The sequence below is a fragment of the Bombus terrestris genome, chromosome 17 (assembly GCF_910591885.1).
Source record: "Bombus terrestris chromosome 17, iyBomTerr1.2, whole genome shotgun sequence".
In the NCBI taxonomy this organism is placed as follows: Eukaryota; Metazoa; Arthropoda; class Insecta; order Hymenoptera; family Apidae; genus Bombus; species Bombus terrestris.
In genome coordinates this window covers 8,396,334-8,419,592 of record NC_063285.1, presented here as the reverse complement: position 1 = coordinate 8,419,592, position 23,259 = coordinate 8,396,334, and the positions used below count along the sequence as shown (strand labels likewise).

The 23,259-nt window shown below is 33.2% G+C and overlaps 1 protein-coding gene and 2 long non-coding RNA genes across 8 annotated transcripts in view; 1 reads left to right on the top strand and 2 right to left on the bottom strand.

Moving 5' to 3' along the window:
• LOC100647323 overlaps nt 1-17,606 on the top strand; it is a 31,417-nt gene extending 13,811 nt beyond the window's left edge. For 2 of the 5 annotated variants that reach the window (XM_012318200.3, XM_012318201.3), the window contains exon 2: nt 13,581-17,606. In XM_012318200.3, the coding sequence (XP_012173590.2) occupies nt 13,623-15,323 (1,701 nt within the window). In that variant the 5' untranslated portion in view covers nt 13,581-13,622 and the 3' untranslated portion in view covers nt 15,324-17,606. Of the gene's footprint in view, nt 1-5,603; nt 5,996-10,661; nt 11,977-13,580 lie in introns of those variants that run through there. The other 3 variants (XM_048413873.1, XM_048413872.1, XM_012318199.3) reach the window with 3 other exon arrangements.
• LOC125386754 lies at nt 916-5,535 on the bottom strand. The gene is made up of 3 exons (XR_007227164.1): nt 5,380-5,535; nt 5,225-5,310; nt 916-5,134 (listed from the first exon to the last, which is right to left on the bottom strand). It is a non-coding gene; the product is annotated as an uncharacterized LOC125386754 (long non-coding RNA).
• On the bottom strand, nt 15,809-18,677 carry LOC125386753. Of its 2 annotated transcripts, none has more exons than XR_007227162.1 (3): nt 17,986-18,677; nt 17,600-17,756; nt 15,809-16,321 (listed from the first exon to the last, which is right to left on the bottom strand). It is a non-coding gene; the product is annotated as an uncharacterized LOC125386753 (long non-coding RNA). The 2 variants fall into 2 exon arrangements; XR_007227163.1 differs by having other exon boundaries at nt 18,108-18,677.
• Between the last annotated feature and the right edge of the window lie 4,582 nt (nt 18,678-23,259).

The window sequence follows — 23,259 nt, the reverse complement described above, 5'->3', positions numbered from 1 at the left end:
TACCTCCTAGAACATTATCAAACGGTTAATAATATAATACTTAACGAACTAATGGAATATTCATTGGGCGATAAGAGGGGACTTTCCCTTCCAAGCGCCATCTTTTGCGAATAGGTTATGTTCATGCAAACTCTATACCAAAGTATTCCAAAAGAGAAATAAATAACAAACTAACTACTTAATGGACTATATAAAAGGTTCTCGGACGGAATCCGTCGGTCAGAGGATACGAATGACTGTGAAAGAAACGTCACATGGTCTGGTAGGATATAGGTCTCAGAATTGTGACTCACGACCAGGTGTTCCTCTTTTGTACTTCGTGTATCATCAGTAGGGAACACTTTTATGATGGGTAAAGGTTTCATAAAATTTATGAGTTCAGTGAGTTTGCTCGATTTCAACACGTTTTTGGAATAGCAGTTTCCACGAATGCACATGCTCGAATTACGTAACGCGTAGTCGTTATTGCTTAAACTTTCATGTCACAGTAATCGTCGAAGATAAAAGTATGACATATTTATTTCCAGGACAGAACAATTTCGTTAGTAGGAATCATGATCGTGGTATAAACAGTAATTAATTTCTTCTCATTTCAATATTTTATTAGATGCGTGATTTGTATTTCTAGGAAATTTGAAAGCGCAAAACTACACACATAATTCATATGATATGTAAAATTATGTAAAAATATTCAAACTAGAGTACTTATAATATTTAGTTTACTTGGAACGAATTTCTATTCACGTTCTGTTTTTTTCTTCTCTTTTTTTAGTTATATTCATAGAAATATAAAAATTCATAAAAATTTGCAGTTCAATGATTATTAATATATATGTATATATATACATATACATCATTAATACACATATTATTATATATGTGTAATATAAGCGATGTACATTATTCAACGTCCGATTATTCAATGATACTTGTACTTCCATAAAATACGTATATTCAGTATGAATATTGATAAACTTTTTCAAAGATTTATTCAAAACAAAATCGAGTCGAGGTTCGTTTAAAACGTACGACTTCTCATAAAAATAGTTTAGCATAATGTACAAAAAGTTTAGGACATTAGTATTAAAATTTGATCCATCAAAGATGGCAAAGTTCCTTTTACTAATGTATATACATGTCTGTAGCATATTGGCAGTGAAAAATCTTCACGATAAATATTGTAGAATTCTGTAAGGAAGATTGAGTCCTCAGATAAGATTTCACGGTTTCCAGTGAAAATTTCCTTGAAACAAATGCTCGCCAGGTATATTGGACCTAGAGTGAATCGGAAAGCTTGCAAAATGTTTGACAGGGAGAGGGACGCAGGGAGCAGCGTATTTTGTTAAGAGAAACTCGTATTGTGCGACCAGCTGGATTCTTACGGATTTATTCTTGGAAATGAACAAGAATAACGTGTCTTAGGTACGCGCAACTCTCTCTCTCTCTCTCTCGCCTCCTCTTTCTCCGTGGGGTTTTGCCTGCTCGCTCGCTTTCTTTCTTTCTCTACCCTCCTCTCTTCCTCTCGATTCCTGTCCGTGTCTTTTTCTTCTCTTTTTTTGTCCCTTCCTTTACCAGAATTCTTCGTCAATCGTCAGATACAACGTACGACTATTACCTGCATTATTTTTCTTTTTTTTTTTTTTTTGTCTTTTTTAAATATGTATGTATGTTATTTATTGCAGTGAGTCTTAATGACTAGTACGTATATCTTCATTTACACAAGTGCGCGTTTAGTAGAATTTCACTTGCTTCTTAGCATGTTACCTACATGTATCTGTATTGCAGTGTCGCCAATGTAATTTTTATAACCTATACGCTAAGTGTTCTATTACTGTATTATAGTATATTTATATTTATATTATATTTATAATATTTTCAATAACTTCAACATTTTTCTATCATAGTATACTTAATGTTAAAATAAGCATATTATGATATATCTCAGTACCACAATATATCATCGTATCTTCGCTAGTTTGCGGTTTCTTTGGTTTTTCGACGTTTTTTGGAACTAGTGTCGTTCGCCATTATCTTTTTCAAATATACAATGGAGACGAAGCAGAGAACCAAAATAAATACGTTATTTGTAAATCATACAAATGTGTAATATTTCCCAATCTCGTTTATCTCCACGTGGACAGTTTTTAAGAAAAATATAAAGGAAAAAAGGAAAATGGAAGGCGCAATAAAAGCTAGCGAAAAGTGTAACAGTTACGTAGCTTTCCGCGAAAATCAATTAATATTATCCACGTCGACAATCTTAGTACATACATAAAACATCTAGTGATTTATCATTAAATATCAATGGCACACGATAAGTGTTATTTTCCAAGCATCGACTTATTGTTATGACTAATGGAAGAGATAGAACTTTTTTAATAAAAAAGTAATATTTCGTAAAATTTGAAATTCTTATTTGAGTGAACAATTCCAGTTGCTAGGTGTTATACAGGGTGTCTCATTTTAATCGATCCATGTAAATATCTCACACGCTATACATTACTCGAAATAATGTTTCAAATGAAACTTATATCGATTAAAATATTTTTTACCAGTAACTATTATCGATGACAGAAATTTAATATTTAAATAATATTAATATTAATGAAACAGAAGCTTTTTGGTTAACTATAATTTGGTTAACCTAATTACACCTGATTAACTATGATCGATACCGAAAAATTTGTTTTATTATCGCTAATCAATGTCAGCTGCGAAAACATTATTTTTTGATTACATTCGACTATTGTCAATTTGTCATTAATATTACTGATAATTACTATTCACTGACAGCATAAAAGAACTTAATTATAAGATTTATTTATTAAGTAAAGAAACTGTATGAAAATGTGTGAAACAACGAATGAGATAAAAGTTATGGTAGTACAATATTTTCATTTTATTCTCTGTTTCACATATTTTCGAGCTGTTTTTAAAAATATAATAAATTTTATAATCAGCTTTTTTTATGTTGCCAATAAATATGCGCTAATTCTCAGTGATGCTACCAACAATTAACAATAGCCAAATATAAACAGAAAACTTTTTTATTCCCGATAATAATTATTCGTAACCAAAATTAATTTTCCGTCATCGATAATGACTAATCATAACCAAAATAAAATTCCTGTCCTCGATAGGTAACGATTACTGGTTATCAAAGATAGTATTTAGTTTGAACGGTTATTTATAGCCAAAATCAAATTCTGTCCATCGATAATGATTATTCGTAATGAAAAATTAATTAATTAACTCTTATACCATAACCTTAAAAATTTGTTCTATAACAGTTACAATATCTTGCTTTTATAAGATAAAAATATACATTTTTCTAGAGACCATGCAATGCATTTTTTAATTCTTTGCAAAAAGTCGTTAAGGTACTTCGATCGAAAAATGGCTAGTTTAAAAGATACTTCAACTTTAATCTTGCAAGACTTATCGTATGAAGGACAAGGAAAGATAACGCAGTGCTTTTATGTTTACGTTTTCCTTGTTCATACGCTCGATTTCGTTAACGTGCAAATGTTTTTCAAATTAAACATTTCTTCATACAAGCACTTTAATACTTTCTCTGTAAAGAATTAAGAACTTCATGAAAAAAAAAAATTATATAAAAATCTATAAAAAGAATTGTATAGTTCCATTTAAAAGAACAACGATAGCTCGAGACCTGGAAAACGCGTGCACCCAGATCAGATAAATTCGATGGTCATCGTAAGACGGCCCCCTTGAAACAGAACAAGTTTCATTTGATACACTTTTCCCAATAATATATAGTTCAGTAAATATTTGCGTGAGGCGATTAAATTGTTACAGCGCTCGTTCGATTGGAATGTATTTCTACGGTATCGCGATTTTGTAAAAATTGTCAAGTTTTACGAACCTCTGATCGTATAACAGTTCGTGAAATGTTTGCCAATGTCGAGAATATCGGCGGGGAGGGGGTAGCTAGTCTGGCAGCGGCGATCGATTGGCAGCCAACATCGTAAGTGTACGGCGTCAAATCGTCGGAATTCGTGACGTTTCGACGGGAGGCCCACGGAAATACGAACTCGTAAGCGAGAACGATGACGCGATAGCAGAGGCGAGATCGCACGTAAACCAGTTAAAAGGAATCCATTTTTCCGCGAGCCATGTGCTCTGTCGCACATGCAATAGCGACAGCTTCGATCAATCCTTGCTAATATTTATTTTTATCCAACTTGTTCAACAATTGTTACGAGTAACATTTATCTTCCTGGTAATGTTCTATAAATAGAATTAGCAAATCAAATTCGATGAATTGCATCTAATTTAGAAAGATTGTCATTGGCAACGATTTAATGGAGATTTGCTTTAAGCATGGTACGGATCGTTGTTATTATGAATTTTTAAATTTGTTTTAATTAAAATTGTTCAATAGCGCGTGACACGCGAACGATTATTCTCGGACGAATGCCATCCTAAAATATTTGATTGATATGATCGGAACGATAAACAGGTTCTATGAATTGCATCTAATTTAAAGAATTACCAAGAAAACGATTTAGCAGTTAACTTATATAGTGCGAGTTACACGTTGTGCAACGTTACTTGTTACATACAAAATACATTAGTGTTAATGTATTTGGAATGGCTACAAACAAACCGTCAGAATATCTCGAAGCGAAACGTGGGAGACAAAATTTGGTCGTTTATTATGCTTTACCGTAGAGGAAAACCTACCGAGAATCCGACGTATTTTACAATATCTAATAACCTGTTAGATAACCAACCATTTATGTACTAGTACCGAATCCTTATTCCAACTCCGAGTTTTCATTATTGGCATCGTTCAAAACACCCTATTCAATAAATTACTAATAAACTAACGATTCAAAGTCCAGTCGGAACTCGCGTTTTCTATCAATTAAGAACTAAATTCACGCTCCTAAGATCCTTCTTCGGAAGATCTTCCGCGGGCTGGATTCGCAACTGCGCATGTACCACGAAATTCGTTGCAAGTCTGTTCTCCGTGTTACGTTAACATAGCACATAGTGTACTACTAAAATATACACATGTAATCAGTGTGTTCGTTCATCAGATTCCAACAAGCATACATGGAGGCTCCTTTTATAAATTTTTTCATAATTTGTTTGTTTTCATCGTACCCTGCAACGTTTGTTTCCAAGTTTAGGAACTAGCATAACAAAAAAAAAAAAAAAAAAAAATGAAATTCCAAGAAACAGTTGCTCAACTTACTTTTACGTAATACACAGAATATTCATCCGCTAGATACGTATCTTCTATTCGATCTTGTATGTTTTTGTAGCTGTATGTTTATATAACTAAGGTGATAAACACACAACATAGAAGACGATAGTCTAGGCCAACAATTTTTGCCATTTCTTCCTTACCGTTTTCATTCATCTCGTTCGTGGAATAGTCGTGGAATAGCCTGTTACGATACCAAATCGTAGGCTGAAATTCCGCGTCATTCGCTAGCTATTAGTCGAAGTTTGAATGGATTGGTTCGTTAGTCGTTTCCGTATCGTAGCCATCGCTAAAATAGAGTTCTTAATGCTCCCTCGACGAGTCTTCCACGATCTGCCCCACCACTCGGCCCTGGATCACGTGCTCGCCCCCACCATGTTCCTGTACAAAAGCAATTATAGATTCATTCAGTGAGTAGCAGCGCCAGTGCTATCCCGACTTTTACGTTGGGTCGGTTGGTCTGGTAGCTGTTCTCGGCATTACGCTTCGGCAATCTTTGAAAAGTAGACACCGCGTATTCGCCAGACAACTGTATTATTTATTATCGAAGTTCTATCGAATATTTCACTGTTGCCGATCCTTAAGGGAAATCGAAACAATTCGCCAGTTTCTATCGCATGCATTGAACGAGAAATATTTTTAGCAGTGCTACGGGTTTATTTTCGAGAGACGCGAGGTGAAAGTGGAAGTGCCTTTTCGGAGAAAGTTTCGTGGGGGATTTCTTCTTCTTCGCTGTCACCGAATTACTAAAATATTCCAGTAAGTTACGCTTTTAGACGTTCTACAATTTCTATCGCTCGTTTACCGAGAACTCGACCGTTCCATGCTAATTTTTTCACCTTCCAGCATCGTTCTGGATACATTTACATCCGTTTTAACTGTCGGCCTATGAATTTTAATGCGGTCCGCGGCTGAAACTTTGCTTTACGTTTTCGGCCTTTCCTTGCAAGTTCATTGTTTGCTTCGGACACTGTCAACGCTCTTTTACTCGAAATCCGGAATATTTCCTTCTGTTTAACATAAAAGATTGACAAATATATCTCAAGCTTTATTAGCCAATAAGACGAATGACATTTCCCATCAGTTTTTGTTCCTTTCGGCCTCCTTTCGCGCAGAAAATGACTCGAACAAACGGAGGAAAAAGGAATACAGAAAACCGCAGTAAATAGAAGAATTCGTGTTCTATCAACGCATTGCACGATGTTCTAGCATTAAGAGGTTAAGAAATGAACCAGTTTGTAATAAAAATTCGACCACATGCAATGTTTCGATATTTATAATTTATCATTGTAAAATCGTTTTACTGACCTATTGGCACTGCGCATTCGAATAACATTGCGAACGTTAATATTTAACAAATTCGCAATGTAAGAAATGGAATAATTGGTTTTGCAAATTTCGTACTTCGTGGGAAAAGTTTCCAACGTTAATTTCGTCATTAGATCAATGTAACGGTTGCTTTAAAATGGTTTTATGGAAAATTCAAATTAGTTCGGAGGAAAAAGAAATTATTAATTGATTAATAGCCCGAGGGTAATGCTCTAAATACTTGCAACAACAAAAGCCGATTCTTTCACGGAAGCAGGTTTATTTCCGCGAAGGCTTGTAAAATAAAATTCACGCTTATCTGTAAGTGATAAAATCCGTGTTGCCACTCATTCGAGGAACCTCTTCTCATTTATACTTGCTGGAAATCTTGCCGATAACGAGGCCAGCTACAGTATCATTCATAAATGGTGATTGCTCAATTAGCTGCGAAATTCCCTAGAATTGTCTTTTACTCTCGTCATTTACAAATTCAAATCCCGATTGGTGCACGTAGCTCTAGTAAGATTTTGAAAATTAAAATTGTTCCGCAGAAGGTTGAAAAAAATTGACTTTGTTTATTATTCGACACTATAGAAGATTTTTATTAATAATAATAATAATAAAAAAGAAAAAAAAAAAAGAAATGAACTAAAACTTTCTCATCCTGTATATTTACGTTCTTTGGCGCTGCATATCGAATATTTTACGCTCCCAATTCAGCTATCTGTAGTTCGTAAATAATTACTTTAAGATAAAAAAAAAAATTGAGAAGTAAATTACATTGTGATATTCACGAACGTCGGCCGCCGTTTCTGAAAAGTGCTGTATAACGAAAGGACCGTAGAGGCATCGATGAAGTTGACCAGTAAAATTAGCATTCGCTACGACGAACTGTATTTCGCCGGCGTATAGGTCATCAGCCCAGTTCGTCGTTTTCCAAGAAGACGAATTTCTAGCCAGACCCCTTGAAAACAGGGTAGATCCCAAACCCTTCTCTCGATTTATGATGCCTTCGAACCACCTTATGACTTCGAACGTGCATCGTAAAACTCGTTCGTTGCTTTTTCTTCGCCAAATTTATGCACTCCGCCATTCTTCGTTTATCCTTACACACGTGAACGTAATAATCGTTTCTTGCTGTTTATTCGTTTATCCTTTAATTTTTTATTGCCGCTTCTTTATTATTTCAATTTTCTTTTACTATAGTAACTTTCTTTTTATTCGACAACGGCCCTATACAACGATGTGTATTTCCTAACCTCTTTTAAGCAATTTTGTGTTGTACATTCTTTATTACACAGTCACCAGTTACGTTTACGTTAAAAACCGCGAATAACGAATTATTATTATGCACATTGTGCAACGTAATCTACTTATATCTTTAACTAATTCGTTCGCACATATTTGGAACATCTACGTTCGAATAATAAAACGATAACTACAGAAATGATAAATGTCATGTCGTAATAAACAGGTATGTGGTTAATAAGTGAGAATGACAAGGAAAAAAGAAAGAAATTATTTCTTCTTATAAATATTCCTGCTGGTGCATTTTTACGTCCTAAATCTCTCGGTGATAGAACAAAAAATATATTCTCTTAGATTTCTTCTAATTTTGTGGCCCTCCATCAGAGTCTCGTTCTGTTTCCTCAAATAAAACTACGACGTCCGATTCTGCGAAGTCCTCGTTGCTCGAAGAAAGATTTTTCTCTCCTTCTCTCTCCTTCGGCCGTTTCCACTCCCCTTAGCATTCCAACGACAGGAGAGAACAGATGGTCGAGGAAGAATAAAGATCAGGGCTACTGTGAATAGTAAAAAATCGAAATTAATGAACAAAACATGGCCGTATTTCTGTTTTACAGAATCCACAAATTCGATTCTTATGTTATTGCATTCTTTTTATTTCTCTTCTTTCTTTCTTTTTTTTTTTTCTATTTAAATACTCGCAACCTTATAAAAATAATCCGCCAGGATTTTATTAGAAACGAAGAAAATCTTCGAAATTATAGGCGGAACGAAATGTGCAGTGCTATTGTACTAGATGCAAATGGATGTGATATAACAATCATTGAACATATAAATACAAGAAGCATGTATGTAAACTATAAAGCAGTACCGAGGAAAACTCGATGTTATTGAAGCAGTAAATTAAAATAGACATAAATAAAAAATCATAATATGTACTCTATGAATATTGAAATACATTTTTTCCCGAAACCTTTTAAACTAGAGTTCAGTGTTTTTGCGCATATTCTAAGAACACGTAATTACACGTCTACTATCAAACTCGTTATTCATACACTTAAACAACTATTTGTACGTGTATTTCGCACTTATGTGCGTTTGAAATACAGGCTGTCTCATTCTAATCGATCCGTGCGAAACATCTGCTAAATTATACATTTACTGGAAATAGTGTTTCAAACGAAACTCGCTTTGTTTCGAGGGGGACGCTTCGCGACGGTCGGAAATCTCGTCTAGGTGGATGTGTGTTCGGGATCTCAAGGTGACCTTTGCTTCTTTAAACGGGACTATGCATCGTTCGATGCACTTTTTAATTTTCTACAAAAATAGTCTGAAGATACTTGGACCGAGAAATGATTAGTTCAATTAAAAGTGCCATAATCTTGTAAAACTTATCGTCTGAAGGACAAGGAAAGATAATTCGCTGTTTTTATGTTTATGTTTTCCTTGTCTTTCGTACACTCGATTTGATCTAATTAACGTTGAAATATCTTTTAAATTAAATATTTTCAGATACAAAGTACTTTGATAATCTTCCACAGAAGAACGAAAAAGTAGAAAAAAAAAATATAATTTAATTATGTTCCAAAGCGTGTGTAGATGTTTCGTTTAAAGGTCACCTTCTTCTTCTTACTGGCGGACGTTAAAAAAATCTACACAAATTCGAGATATTATTTTACTTGTTACTTACTGTACATTATATTGATAAAAATTCAAATAGAATCTAAACGATGGAATTTGGGAAAACGGAAATTAAAATTTTTAATTACTGCCGCTCTATTGAAGTATTACGAGCCCTAATTATTCTTTTCGTAGATTTCTTCGTTCGGTTAGATAAAATATCGGTGTCGCGGCTTTCCATTCTTTGATTATTATTCTCGAAGAAAAGTAGCTTTAAATTGCATCGCTAAACGCATATAACATCTTATGTAATTATACATTACCTGGAGCAAATCTGCGTAATGGGTACTAATTGATAGATAAGATCTTGTTTTCAATCTTTTTCACTTTGAACAAATTTCTATTCTTTCTTGCTTCTTTTCCCCCTTCTTTCTTAAGAGAAGTGCATCGCTAGAAAATTCTACGATCGAAGGATTATTTCGCGAAAGAAACGAATATTTTAGAGAAATAATTTCTCACGCGAGCGAGCAAAGCTGCGTTAAGCTACGTAGAAAAAAATGAAAAAAAGGAAGCGATTTAAGCGGCGATAAGCGATTCAACAGAAGTGATTTTTTAATTAACATTCTTCGGGCAAATAGCATGGAATCTTAGAATTCCAAAATAAGTTGCGAACGACAACGCTTGAATGCGTAGTAGCCACTTTCATAAAGGTACTGTACATATATTTCAATACCACATAATTTCGATATCGTGTACGTGTCAGCAATTGACGACTATTACTTCAAGGAATACTCGATAAGGAAGTGAGTTTGCGTCATGAAACAGAATAATTGTTTGATCATTCCATATATCTACTTGACAAACCTGTAACCATAGATAATATTTGGGCAAATTGTAAACTCAAAGTTTGATGAAACTAAAACCTCGAATTGCTATCTTCTAGAATGGAGGAAAGATTAGATAAAATTCAGGTGAAAATGTTTCTAAACATTTGGTGTTATTGTTTAAAAAATAAAAATAAAAATGTTCGCGTTAAACGGTGTAAAAAAGATTCGTATTAGAGGTATCGAATTCTCTATGAATCTCACAAACTTCGAACGATTCTAGTTACAACATTCGAAAATAATTCGAAGATAATACATTTCTTGTTAAAAAAATAGAATGAATTTTTATTTGTAAAAAGCGGTATATGATATTATTGAAATATCTCGCTAGTATCTTAAATAAATGAAACAAGTAATTTTAATATCATGTCTGATAGATAACACGTACGTGCACATACTTATATTTCTTATTATTCCCCAGGATGCATTATAGGGATATTATATTCGATTGATTTTGTATCTAGAATTGTACATTCGTGGAAAATGTTATCTTGGTAATTACCTTTACCGATACCGATAGCACATTGTAACCTGACTTATCGATGACTGGAAAAAAGGGGTTGTAAACATGTGAAGAGCCTTTTGGTGGAACCGATTATGGGGTTCCGGATAATACCAATTCGTCGATGACGTGATGTGAAATCGTTTCTCGAAATCGGCACTGGCACTCATTCCTTATATTCGCAACGATGAATATTTATTGTAACTGCAGGTTTGTTAATCGTGACACGACGATTCTGGCGAAAGTGTTCTGTTCGCTGGAATATTGCGTTACAAGAAAAACATTGATTCTTTTTTCGCGGCGTTTACGACGCTCGCTATAACGTTCATCGATATTGTTCGTAGATACCTTTGTTTTTAAGAAACGATCGGCTATTTTGAAGCCAGCGTAAGAGGCACGGAATGATCGGACCATTACCACGCGAATAATTCTCATTTTCTTGGTACAAATGGAGAGGAAAAAACGAGAACACCGGCTATTACTAGAATGCTATTTAGTGGTATTTCGATTAAACGCTTGTTCGAGCTCGAATACCGCAGTTGGTGATATTTGAAAATTGAAAATATTCCTAGCGATCTTGTGTGTTTGCTTTTCAAATTTAATCAAATACCGACGCGTATGTTGTTATTATCATTCAAGGTTTGTTTTAAATTGCAAACATGAAGTTTATCTCGCACGAAACGAGCAAATATTTGGTAAAAGTTCTGAATATGATTGATATAGGGAAACCAGTAGTGTCGCTGCGAGGTTAGGAGAGGAGAGGGGTATTGTCAGTTGGTCGGCGCCAGTGGTGGGGCAAAGAGAGGGTGTACAGTGGTGGGGAGTTGGAGAGGCCAAGAACAACTTCTAAATGGGGGCTTGGCCTTCTAGCGTTGCGACACGTTCGTGGAAAAGCGGCTCCGTGCCGCTTTACTAACACTCGGACATCTCTCTGCCACGTGGCCCATTAAAACACAATGGGAAAAGAAGGCAGCTGCGGTGCGCGCGAACGATGTCGAAAGATGCGTCTCTATTCCTGCCGGGATCACGGGAGAATGCGACACCTGGTCTTAAAACTATGAATCGTAAAGCCGTACGTGGAAGTTGCGCCTGACGTTTCGTCGATTATTTAAATAACCTCAGTGAGACACTGACAAGGTTAACGGACTCTTATGTCAACGAGTGACTCGACCGATCTGTTGGTAGGGGGATATGCATGAGAAATCGATTTAAATTCATTAGACAAATTCTTTGTATTTCTCATTTTGCGTTTCATGACTATTTCTTAGTACTTTGTTTGATTTTATAACGACGTTACGATCGTGTGTATTGATCGAATGGTAACAGAGATGCATTCATCCCTGACGAAGTGAACAGAGATTACCAATTAACGGGATTGCATAATTTTATCGTTTTTATAGAAATTTCATTTTCTTTTTCTTGCTCAAACTCATGGACAAATTCATCAATCTTAGAAACGATTTCCACGCAATGTTTAAAATATTAGTAATTAAGAAGATCCAGAAGAATGGGAATAATCTGATTCCGTTCGAATTCCTTTGTTTACTACGCAATGTACAATTATTCACTGTTTTTTTTTTACATCTGTTGATCAACCTTGCAAGAACACGGGTTGAACGTGAAACGTTTTATTCTTAGAACAAGAAACAGCTGCAAGTGGTGTATAATTATTTTATGACTTGATTATAATGTGCTAATAAAGTAAGGTGGAATTAAAGTAACGTAATCTTTCTCTTTCTCTTCTTTCCTTTTTCATTGTTAAAAAAGATCAAATTTTGATTGTAAAAGACTCTAGGGCTTTGTAGAATGAAATAGCTCTATAATTAAAAATAAATTATTTTTTTATGTAAGTCATGACTCATTGGAAATACGTTTAAATTTACTTAATCATGTATGCAATAGCATCGTAACCTAAAAATTAAGAATTTAAATTAATTAATCCGGCTGAAATAAAAGTAACATGTAAATTAAAAACGTCGAAAACCAATGTTCAAGATACTATTTAAAATTTAATATAATCAAGATTTACTGCGTTGAAGTAAAATGAAGACAAAAACAAAATTACTGAGGCATGTTAGTATTTTTAGTTGGAACAGATTTTCATGGAAAATATCTTACGCAATGCGGTCAATTACGTAAATTATGCCAGTCACTTATAAATAATCGCGTATAGCAAATGATTATAAAGCATTGCCGTATAATTTTATAAAAATTTTAATGCATTTTAAGGCAATTAGCTTTATTTTCTTCTAATATTTTTTCATTTATATTCATATTAACATTTTTATCTTATTAATTTAAATAAATCAATATTTTATAAAATATGCTTCTATAAAAATTATATAAGTAATGTATGGTGCTTCTGAATATTATATTAAGCTATACTATAAGAGTACAATATATTTACAATTAATAAATTTTTATTAAGAATGTAATCCATTTTATTAATATAACTATAAGAAGTAATAACTTTTTTTAATTTATAATAATATACCTTAAATCTAGATGATTTCGCTCAAATAATATTACTAAATAATTATGTGTGTTTTCCTAATTATAATAATTTGTTTTTATCGTATTTTAAATTGATTTTTGCTATTATTAAATCTGACTTTTGTATAATTTAATAATTATAAATCAAATGTTATTAAAGAAATATTTCTTATATATTCAGATTGAATATTTATAATATTTTATATGCTTTATATTTTAGAATATTTTTATACTGTACATGTTTCTAGTTTCATCAAAATATTAAAATGATCTTTGTTTTTTCTGTTTACAGATACAAGACTGTTATGCTGAAAACAAAGTAGTTTTACAAAAAATGTTGACAGTAATGTGCCCAAACTGTCGTCACCGATTTCCAGCTCCAGGTTGTTGCAGAGCTCAAAATATGGATAAAGATAATACTGTAATTCATCCAACAACCTGTTATTATGGTGGCCTGTTAGTTCCTGAAGGCTATAATAGTGGTGGTGGTTGTTTTATAAATGCACCAACTATTATACAACCTGTTATCAATTCCTTCAACTTTCCATCAATGACACTTGATTTGGAAAAACCAAGAATCGATAAACAAAAGGAAGGTTTCCTCCAAAAATTTGAAAAAAATACACAAGTTCTTGGATTTCCGTTAATTAATGAAGAAATCCAAAAAAATGGTTCTGGATGTCAAATCACCACAAGTTGTGATTTAACTGGAGGAAGTGTAACAATTACAACACCAAGTATACAATCCGGAGGCTGTTTAATTCAGAGTACAGATTCTGGAACTCTTATGCAAGCACCACATATGGAAATCCGTCCAAAATTGTCTGGTGGTGGATGTTTCGTGCAAAAGACATTATCAACTGAAAATCAAGAAGCCTCTAGTGTATTTCATGAACAAAGGAATCAACAAGAAAGTGTGATTCACGATAAAAGGATGTTTTTAATACCCCCAAGTGGTTGTCAGGAATTACCAGGGACTCGAAGAAATATCCTACCGCAAAAAGCAGAAGGGGGAACTTCATTTGAAAATTGTGAAGCAAAATCGGTTTTGTCAAATTTTCAAGTGACTAATGTGCCGGTCATGCAATTTCAACAAGCTAAAAGTTCGAAAGGAAATGGTCAAGAATTAGATCAAGATCGAAATTTTAATTGTTGTTGTAATAATGTTCAGAAACTTTATCATGTTAAATCAAATAACTTTCAAGTTTCTGAAAATAGTAACTCCATGGTTTTAAATTCTAATCCAGGAGTACAGATTCAAGTAAATGCAACTGTACAGCTTCCTGCAAGTTTAGGACAATGTACAGTAAATATAACTGCAACTACTACAAATTCGCCTGAATCTTTGGCAGGTATAACTTCAAGAACTAGAAACAATTTTAATGGTGGAGGTTTAGTGCAGAAAAATGAGACTCAAAATAACGAAGAAAATTTTGATGAAAGAAGAGACAGAACTCCAACTACACCAGTCTCTTGGTTAATGCCATGTCCCTGGAGTTTTGACAATTATACGATGAACAGGGATGCAGCTAGACTGAGCGAAGTTAAAAGACTTTTACAAATTTGTGGTTGGTACCACGAAGGTCTTAGTTGGCAACAGAGTGAAAATTTATTAAAGAATGCTGCGATTGGTAGATGGCTGATGAGAGATAGTTCAGATAGCAGATATATGTTTGCTGTGTCTGTACAGACTGCTAGAGGACCTACCTCTGTTAGAGTTCACTATTTTGTGGGACAATTTCGATTAGATGCTGAACCTAGGCTTGCTTTTGCGATTCCTCTTTTTGATTGTCCAATTAAGATGCTGGAATATTATGTGGAATATTCAAAAAGTGTTGATGAACATAGAAAGGAAGTTTGGGTAGATTATAGTGGACAACTGTATAGTGAAATTTATTTGACGAAGCCTTTAGTTAAAGAAGTTAGGTCTCTTAGTCATTTGGCCAGGTTAGTTGTTAATAGGAACAAATTACCCACAGAACACTTGCCACCATTAATTAGAAATTATCTAGCAGAATATCCATACAGTCTCTGAAAAATGATGCATAACGTTTTTCTGATTTCTGGATTTTCTTTGTCAGTATTTCATACAATTTTTAAATTTATGTACTAAATTAATTAATAAATTAATTTTAGATAAATATATAAGACGAATATTTATGAACTGATAAATTTAAATGTATTCCAGTAAAATTCCTCTCTCAATTTCTATTAATTTGTAGCAACAAATAAAAATATTTAATAAAATAGTTTAATTCAAATATCTTATTTCAGCTTTATAGTACAATATAAAGTAATAGAAATTTTATTGTATTAGTTCCAAAAGTCAGAAAAACTCCAAAATATTATTTTTATACATTTTAAGACGATTTATATCAGAATTTGTGGAGTAATATGAAATATAGTGTTTAACTAGTGAGATACTAGAACTTACACTTTTATAAATTAAAAGCAGCTCCTATTATTTTATTAAAAGGGTTCATGAAATTGAATTGTTGAAATAATCAACGAATTCGAAAGTTAGATGAAAGCGTATAATTTTGTTCATAGTCAGTAAAGAGCATAATATTGTAAGATTGATTATTCGACCGAGTTTCTCCTTATTTAAAATTTTCTTGAAAGACAGGGTACCATTTACATACCCTGCTCGGACCAATCAGTCTTTGACGAGTTTCCGCTTCATAAGTAATCGATAAAACTATTTGTTTTTAAGTTTTTCTTGGATCTGAAACCCCATTTGATCGTAAGTCTTGATAAGTAGTTTTTGGAGCATTAAAAAGACGTATTAGGAAGATGAATTAAATTTGATAATTTTATTATAATATTGTAACCAATTGTAACCAACCTGTTATAATTTAAGAACCATATTCTTGTAATTATGATAGCCTTTTTAATGCTTTGAAAATGTCTTACAGATTTTTCAGACATTGATTGTTAAATTGTATATACATAGAACTCGGTCGGTTTTGATATTTTTTGAACAATGATTGACAGCGTTCTTTAATAGAGGCAAATTTGTAGACTTTTGGAAACCTGGAAATCATTGTTTCAAATTTAAAACTGATTAAGAATAGCAAGAATGATATTAAATCGGCTTCAATGAAGAAATCGTAAGGCAGTATTAGATTTTAAAAAGCGTCGATTTGACTCTTCGTTCTTCAATAGTACTAGAATTCTAAAACAGTTCATTGCCAATGAATATACCATTGATTTGCAAATTGATTTTCTATCGTGATAAAGTCATTTACTATGATTTCTTACCGCGAACTTGAAGCTTTTAATAGAATGCAATGTATGCTGTAATATTCAAAGGGTAATTAGCAGTAATAAGAGTAACGTCATTTTCGATATTATGACTTATTAATGTATTATTGAATGTAATACTAGAGATGATACCCTTGTTGCATGTAAAATGAGACGATCTATAAAATAGTAATATTTGAAACGAAGAGTTGAACTTTGCAGGAGAATCAAACGCTAAATTAATTTAATTTTCGTTTACTAGCGAGTTTCAATGAATGTATATGGTACGCGTGCGCGCGCATATGTGTGAATGTATGTAAAATGAATTTGTATATGTACGAATAATAGGAAACGCGATTTGAATGTCGATTGTTACTCAAAAACATAACTGATATATTTTTCTAAAGTAAGAATCGGCGACCATTTCAAAGCAGACACAATTTTTCTAATGTAAAATATTATACGGGATGTTTCCAAAACTGTGCCTCTTTAGATAAAATTATTAAAAGGAATTGCATCGTTTTGAAACTCTTTCTGCATTTTTCCGTATAACTAATAATCTTTCGATGGAACACCCTGTATAAATTAATATAGGAATTCTTGTTCATTGTCTCTATATTAGAGATATGCTTTTAATCTGTCGATATATCTACCCTTCGTAGACCATTTCGGAAAAAGAATCTAGCATAAAAGAATCACTTTTCGTATTAACCGCCAATTATACTTATCTTAATATGTATTTCATGAATTGTCGTTGACAAAGTAAAATTAATTTACAGTTACCTAAACTGTACATAGTACTACATAAATACGAGACATTCTGTAGAATATTTAATTCTTATTGACGATGAAGTGGTAGCTACTAATATTATGCGATGTTTGCGTTATTACGTAGCAAGATTGCGAAGGGTTAGTTAATTTCGATTTTCCTGATTCTAAAAGTTGATTCGACAGAGTATGTTTGTTGTTGAAAACTGCCACTCAACGAATCCTACGATGTGTTTTATATTGCGATTATAACAATGTATAGTGTGACATGAGTTAAATTATTAAAGAATTATTTATTACCATGAAACATTCATGAAATATTATTTATACTTCCCCTTCAAAATTTTTTTTAATATCATTATTTTATTAAACGATAAATCCATTTTTCCATTAATTTATTATAAATATATGTATAAGATATTTGGTGTTAACCTCCATGATTTTTTTATCTAATAATCTGAAAGAAAAAGATATTTTAAGTAAAAGTTAATCAGAATATCGTAATGACAATTGACTGTAACGTAAAAAAGCTGCTAAAAAATTTGTTCCAATAAAATATAGACAATATTAAGACGTCAATACGTATAGGTTCAGCAATATGTATCAGGTTAAGTTGCTTCTTTTAAATAACCTGCTTGGAAATGTAATCAAATAATTTCTTACAAATGCGTAAGTTAAATACGAACGTAATTCGGTGATACTTTCTGGCTGAAATAGTAATCACATTTCCTGTTTATAATAATTGTGTATATACTTGTCAACTTGCCAGTGTGACAATTATTTATGTCGATGTTAACGATTTACATACTTGTCAGGATATTTATAATCAGCCGTTTACAAAACACACATTAACATAATCGAAGAACTTTGAAGTTAGATAAATGCAGAACTATATAGTGGTCCAATGTTTATTTGCTTTTACGCATCCGAACTTAATGAACGAATTAGAACATTTAGAATACTACGTCGTGTCTATACCGAAGGTGGCATGCAATTGGAGAATGCTTATTAGATGTTCGATAATAATATAATCACATGCTATAAACAAGTGTATGACAAGTGTGCTTAATCCTTATAATACATTTAGTCACAAAGTATTCATTCTCTCACTAGTCAACTCAGAAGTCAATACTGCTAATCATGTCACGATGATAACGTCGAGTCTTTATGCGTGATCTGTCACCAGAACTAAGATGGCTGTATATGTGTACAACAAGTATATATATACATACATGAACACAAAATGCAAACGAGCGTGTTGATTGATGACATTGCTCCTGAGTTAAGTAGCGAGATGATTTTGCACGTTTAATAAAAAGCCTTATTTCGTTTCGGAATGATGTAAGCAAATTATTAAAAAAAAGATAAGCTGATTTGTTATTACTGAATTTTTCTCAACGTTATCCACAACTGATAGAAATAATTATGCATATTTAAGGAAATATGTAAAAATGACCTTGAGACTTTTTAATGAAAAAAATTGGAGATTTTGAAGTTGTTCCGGTCGAAAATAAGGGTCGGTTTTCAACAAAATAACGCGTATAAAATTTTCGCCAACCTGGTCACGTGTGACGTACTCATAGATTTCAACGATATACTTTTTTCGAAAATTTAGTACCTTTAACTTTAGATACATAGATTGGAACATAGATTATCCTGTACGCATTTCAGCATTTGGAACGTCGTCGTTGGTTGTGTCATCATTTATTTTGCCTCTTTATGTAATCACGATCTTACGCAAATTTTTACAGTTATGACCTTTGATCACCAAATATTAATAAGTTCGAATATTCCGAACTGTTCATTTCCGTGAAAAATGATCCGCAGTTTCGGCTTTAGCGATCTAAGGTACCTCCGAAACGGCACATTCAGTTCTTTTTTATTTATTTATTTATATTCACAATTTGTCTAATTTGGACATTTGGTCGAATTTTTTAGCGGTATTGGGTGGCTACCCCCAGCGGGGTACCATTCTCGCGTTTGCTAGGTTATATCCTTTGTGAGGTTTGCTGGGTGTTTTCCTTTAGCCTTCTTTTCATATTTAAGGTGTTTATCGTTCCTGCTGCTAGCCGATTTGGGTGTGTTTCTATTCTTGCCTTGTATCTTTCAGCGTAGCTGCTAATTGTTTCCTTGATCGTTGGGATTGCCAGGTCCCTCTGTATTTCCTCATTTCTAACGTACCATGGTGCATTTACTATCGTTCTAAGAATCGCTCAGGTAACAAATTTTGCAGTTTGGACACTACCCTTTATCCGAAACCTTTCTCGCATTTTTTTTGTAATGCAATTTATTTTAGATTCACTAATAATTAACTTTAGTTGAGAACATGAAAGAACAATGAGTTTTTAAACTTCCTTAATATGCTTTTAACTATTTCGCAACTACAAACGAGACAATTCGCGATTGTGATAGAAATCGTTCATAGTTATACTACGTCACGGATAAGATATCTTATACGTTTGCTTATTAAAGCAAGAATTGTAATTACAGAAAAATAGACATCTTAACGATGTTGCAGTACGAATATTGTATCGGGGGATAACATCTTCCGTAACAATGTACAAACGGTATTGTGTAGAGAATAAACTGTTCGTGTCATCGCGCGAATGGTATCGTGCCGCTACATATGTCGTCTATGGTTACGAACAGAAAGGAAATTGGAGTGCTCGCACTTATGGTCTGCTTATTCCCGTACTAGTGCTCCATCGTGCGGCCAAGTGCTAAGTTCAACTGAAATTAACGTACGAAAGGATCTATAAAGTTAAAGATCTGCGCCGCTTGGTCGTAATTTAGCATATACAAGAACCTATGTATTTAAGCTGAAAGTTAGGGATCTACCCTATTTGGTTGTACATTAACATAAACAAGAACCTGTTGGGTTTCACACTATGGAAACCCTTTTAATCCTACAGAAAAGGTTTTACAAAAAAGTTCATATCTACTTTTCTCTCCGAGATAGACAAATATGAAAATAACAAAATGGAGCAAGAATGAAATTAATTAATAAATTGTACGTTGGCTTAGAAACAGACAATCATCATTTATTATATTTTTGGAGCACGATACGTATAAAGTAGAGTTAAAAATAGTACAAAATTTCAATATAATAATTTAGTGACAAGAAAAAAAAGAAAATCAATAATACATTTACAAATATTGGACATGTCCAATATGTATGTATATCTCTACACCAATAGACTATTCTATAAAGAGAAATCATCCAAAATGATTCAGCCAAAGCTTGTATTATATGAGTGTAGATTTCTATCTTCGAGGAAATCCCAACTCATTTTCGCCTTTTCTTTTGACTTTTGAGACCTGCGCCTTTCTTTCTTTATATCTTCTCAGCCGCGGACCTTCCTCCGCTGTAACGAAACGTTATTCTTTGAATGCTCCTAGAATCATTGAAGGAATCGATTCTTCATAAACTATAGAATTCGGAAAACGATTGTTTCATAGGCTGATTTCGTAGTGATTGTCTTCCTGCAGTATATTATTTAGTTTCTATCTCTTAGCCCATCTTTTTGCAACATTTCCTTCTCCGCACTTGAGCATGTATTTTGACCTTATGTAACTGTTCCTACCTCAAGCATCTAATCTCTTCAACTTTACACGTAATTGATCTCTGAGCAATTGGGTTCTTTCGAGGATATATTTGACATATTTTATTTGTGCCTGCAACGTTTTATTTTCTTTCAACAGCTGAGCATGTTCATTTTGAAACTGTATTTCTCGGAAAGTCCTACCTAGGGTTTCCTCTATTCGAAAGACGCCACTTGGCTGTGATTCAATTGCTGGCCGTACAATTGAATCCTCGTTGTCAGTGAATCATGATGTTACTCTTGTATAGTCTAGCATTGGAATATTAACAAACAATTCATTTTCTTCTTCTTCTTCTTCTTCTTATTTTATCCCTCCTTCATTCGCTTCTTGCTATTGTTGGTAATGCTAGTAGCTGCATTCATGTTGTTCTTCTTGCACTTGCCCACCTTTTCTGATCAGCTGTTTTTCGATAACGTGCTGACTTTCTTGTACATCTTCTCTTTCTCTTTTATTTTGTAATAAAGTTGTTGGTTGTTGGGATACAGTACGCTTCTTCATCTATTCGTATTTTTATATGGTTTATATGGTTTGTATGGACACGGACATCCATGCTTCTTAAAATGGCGCTGGCATAATATTTTAGGAAATGATTACCTGCTAAAAGAATATTTCATATAAATAATAAGCGAAAGTAACATAGATAAAACGAGTATAGCACATGGATGTCAAGAGACAAGGTATTTCGTATATTAAAATTGCCTGACTGAGAGGAAACCAGATAAACCCTTGGTATAGTACTTTATTTGGCATTTACTCCCATTTGAGATAAAAAAATATTACAATGTATTTGCATTTTAGACAAACATCGAAGATGTTTTATTCTTGTATTGTTGCCTGGTCGATATTAGGTCTCGGATCGAGTAATACTACCTGCCACTATTTCTATAGTCAGTAGTAGATGATTAATAAAGAAAAGCTATATAATTGTTTTATTGTAAATCCCAGAGTATCATCAAAATGCTAAAATGTTCCTACTGTGTATATATTTTAATTGATGAACTGGCTAAACTTCGTCTGCAGGCACAACTCTTTCTCAACTGTTATTGCGTTTTTTGATGTTTTGATATTTTGTAATTGTACGAACATCGTAATCCAAGTGTTGCGATAGTGGAGATACATAAACTATTCCAAATGTCGAAACTGTGGTTCTAGACGTGTCGAACATAGAAAGGGACAATACGAGTGAAAGACAAGGGGGGACTGAGAATCAACAAATATGAGCGACCTGTGATAAGCTGAGTAGTTCAACTCAAAATTTAAATTTTCTTATTCTTGATTTGTGATCAAACTTTTATCAACACGTTAATTACAGTCTTATGATTAAAATGAAATCTAACACTACATAGTTCGGAGCATATTTGCTAACACATTTTAATCGGAACGATCTCACAATATTGATCGCAAAGCGACATTCAGCTATTCTGAACATAATATGTGTTTGAATAAATAATTAAATTAACCGTTTAAATGATTATTACGCAAAAATAAGCACAGTAGATTAAAAATACCAAACTTTAAAAAAGCAAAGCGTTTGAACCACTCGTTCCTTATATTAGAAACATTCATATGTTGTCTCCGTTCTCTGTTCATATCAGTGCTATCAGAAAATGTCAAAAAGGTCAGACAGGATGGAGGTCAGAAACGAGATTTAACCGAAGAAATACCAGCTGCTAATGTGTTAATATAAAACATTAACAGATATAAAACACACGTATGCACAGTACGAATACTTTGTACTTACCAACTTTTCAAATTCATTCTTTATGAAGGGCATTGTCTTCTTTTGGAAAGTGATACAGATGATATTCTCGATGTCGTTAAATTCGATGTAGACGTAAATATTTTCTCACCGAACCAATCTCTGTTGTTTATCATATAAAAACCTGAAGCAAACTACAATAATAAATGCAGGTATCCGGAAATATGACGTTGCAAAAACGTAATGACGTGGAAACAGATAATATGAACAGAATAAATTATAATATTAGCAAATTTACAGAAGGCAATTGTTAATGATCTATGTAAGACAAACATTATTTTCGGTTATATGCGGTAGACGACAGACGAGTAAATCTGCGTAAAATGTGTTTTTCCCAAGATTCGTTAGAAGTTCCGAGATAAGGATGGGGGTAGCACGCGGTTTGAAATGTTTGCAAATTCATTGGATGAGAAAGAATTGATGGAAGAAGAAGGTGAACGCTCACGTCTATTGGTTACCTTAAAATTGCAACTGACTAATTCAATTAGCCTTCAAAACACGTAAAGTCTGGAAAAATTGCAGATGGCTATATTTTTACACAAAAAGTCGCTATTTTATATAAAAAAATTTTTTTAATCCTATGCTTTTGATATCTTAA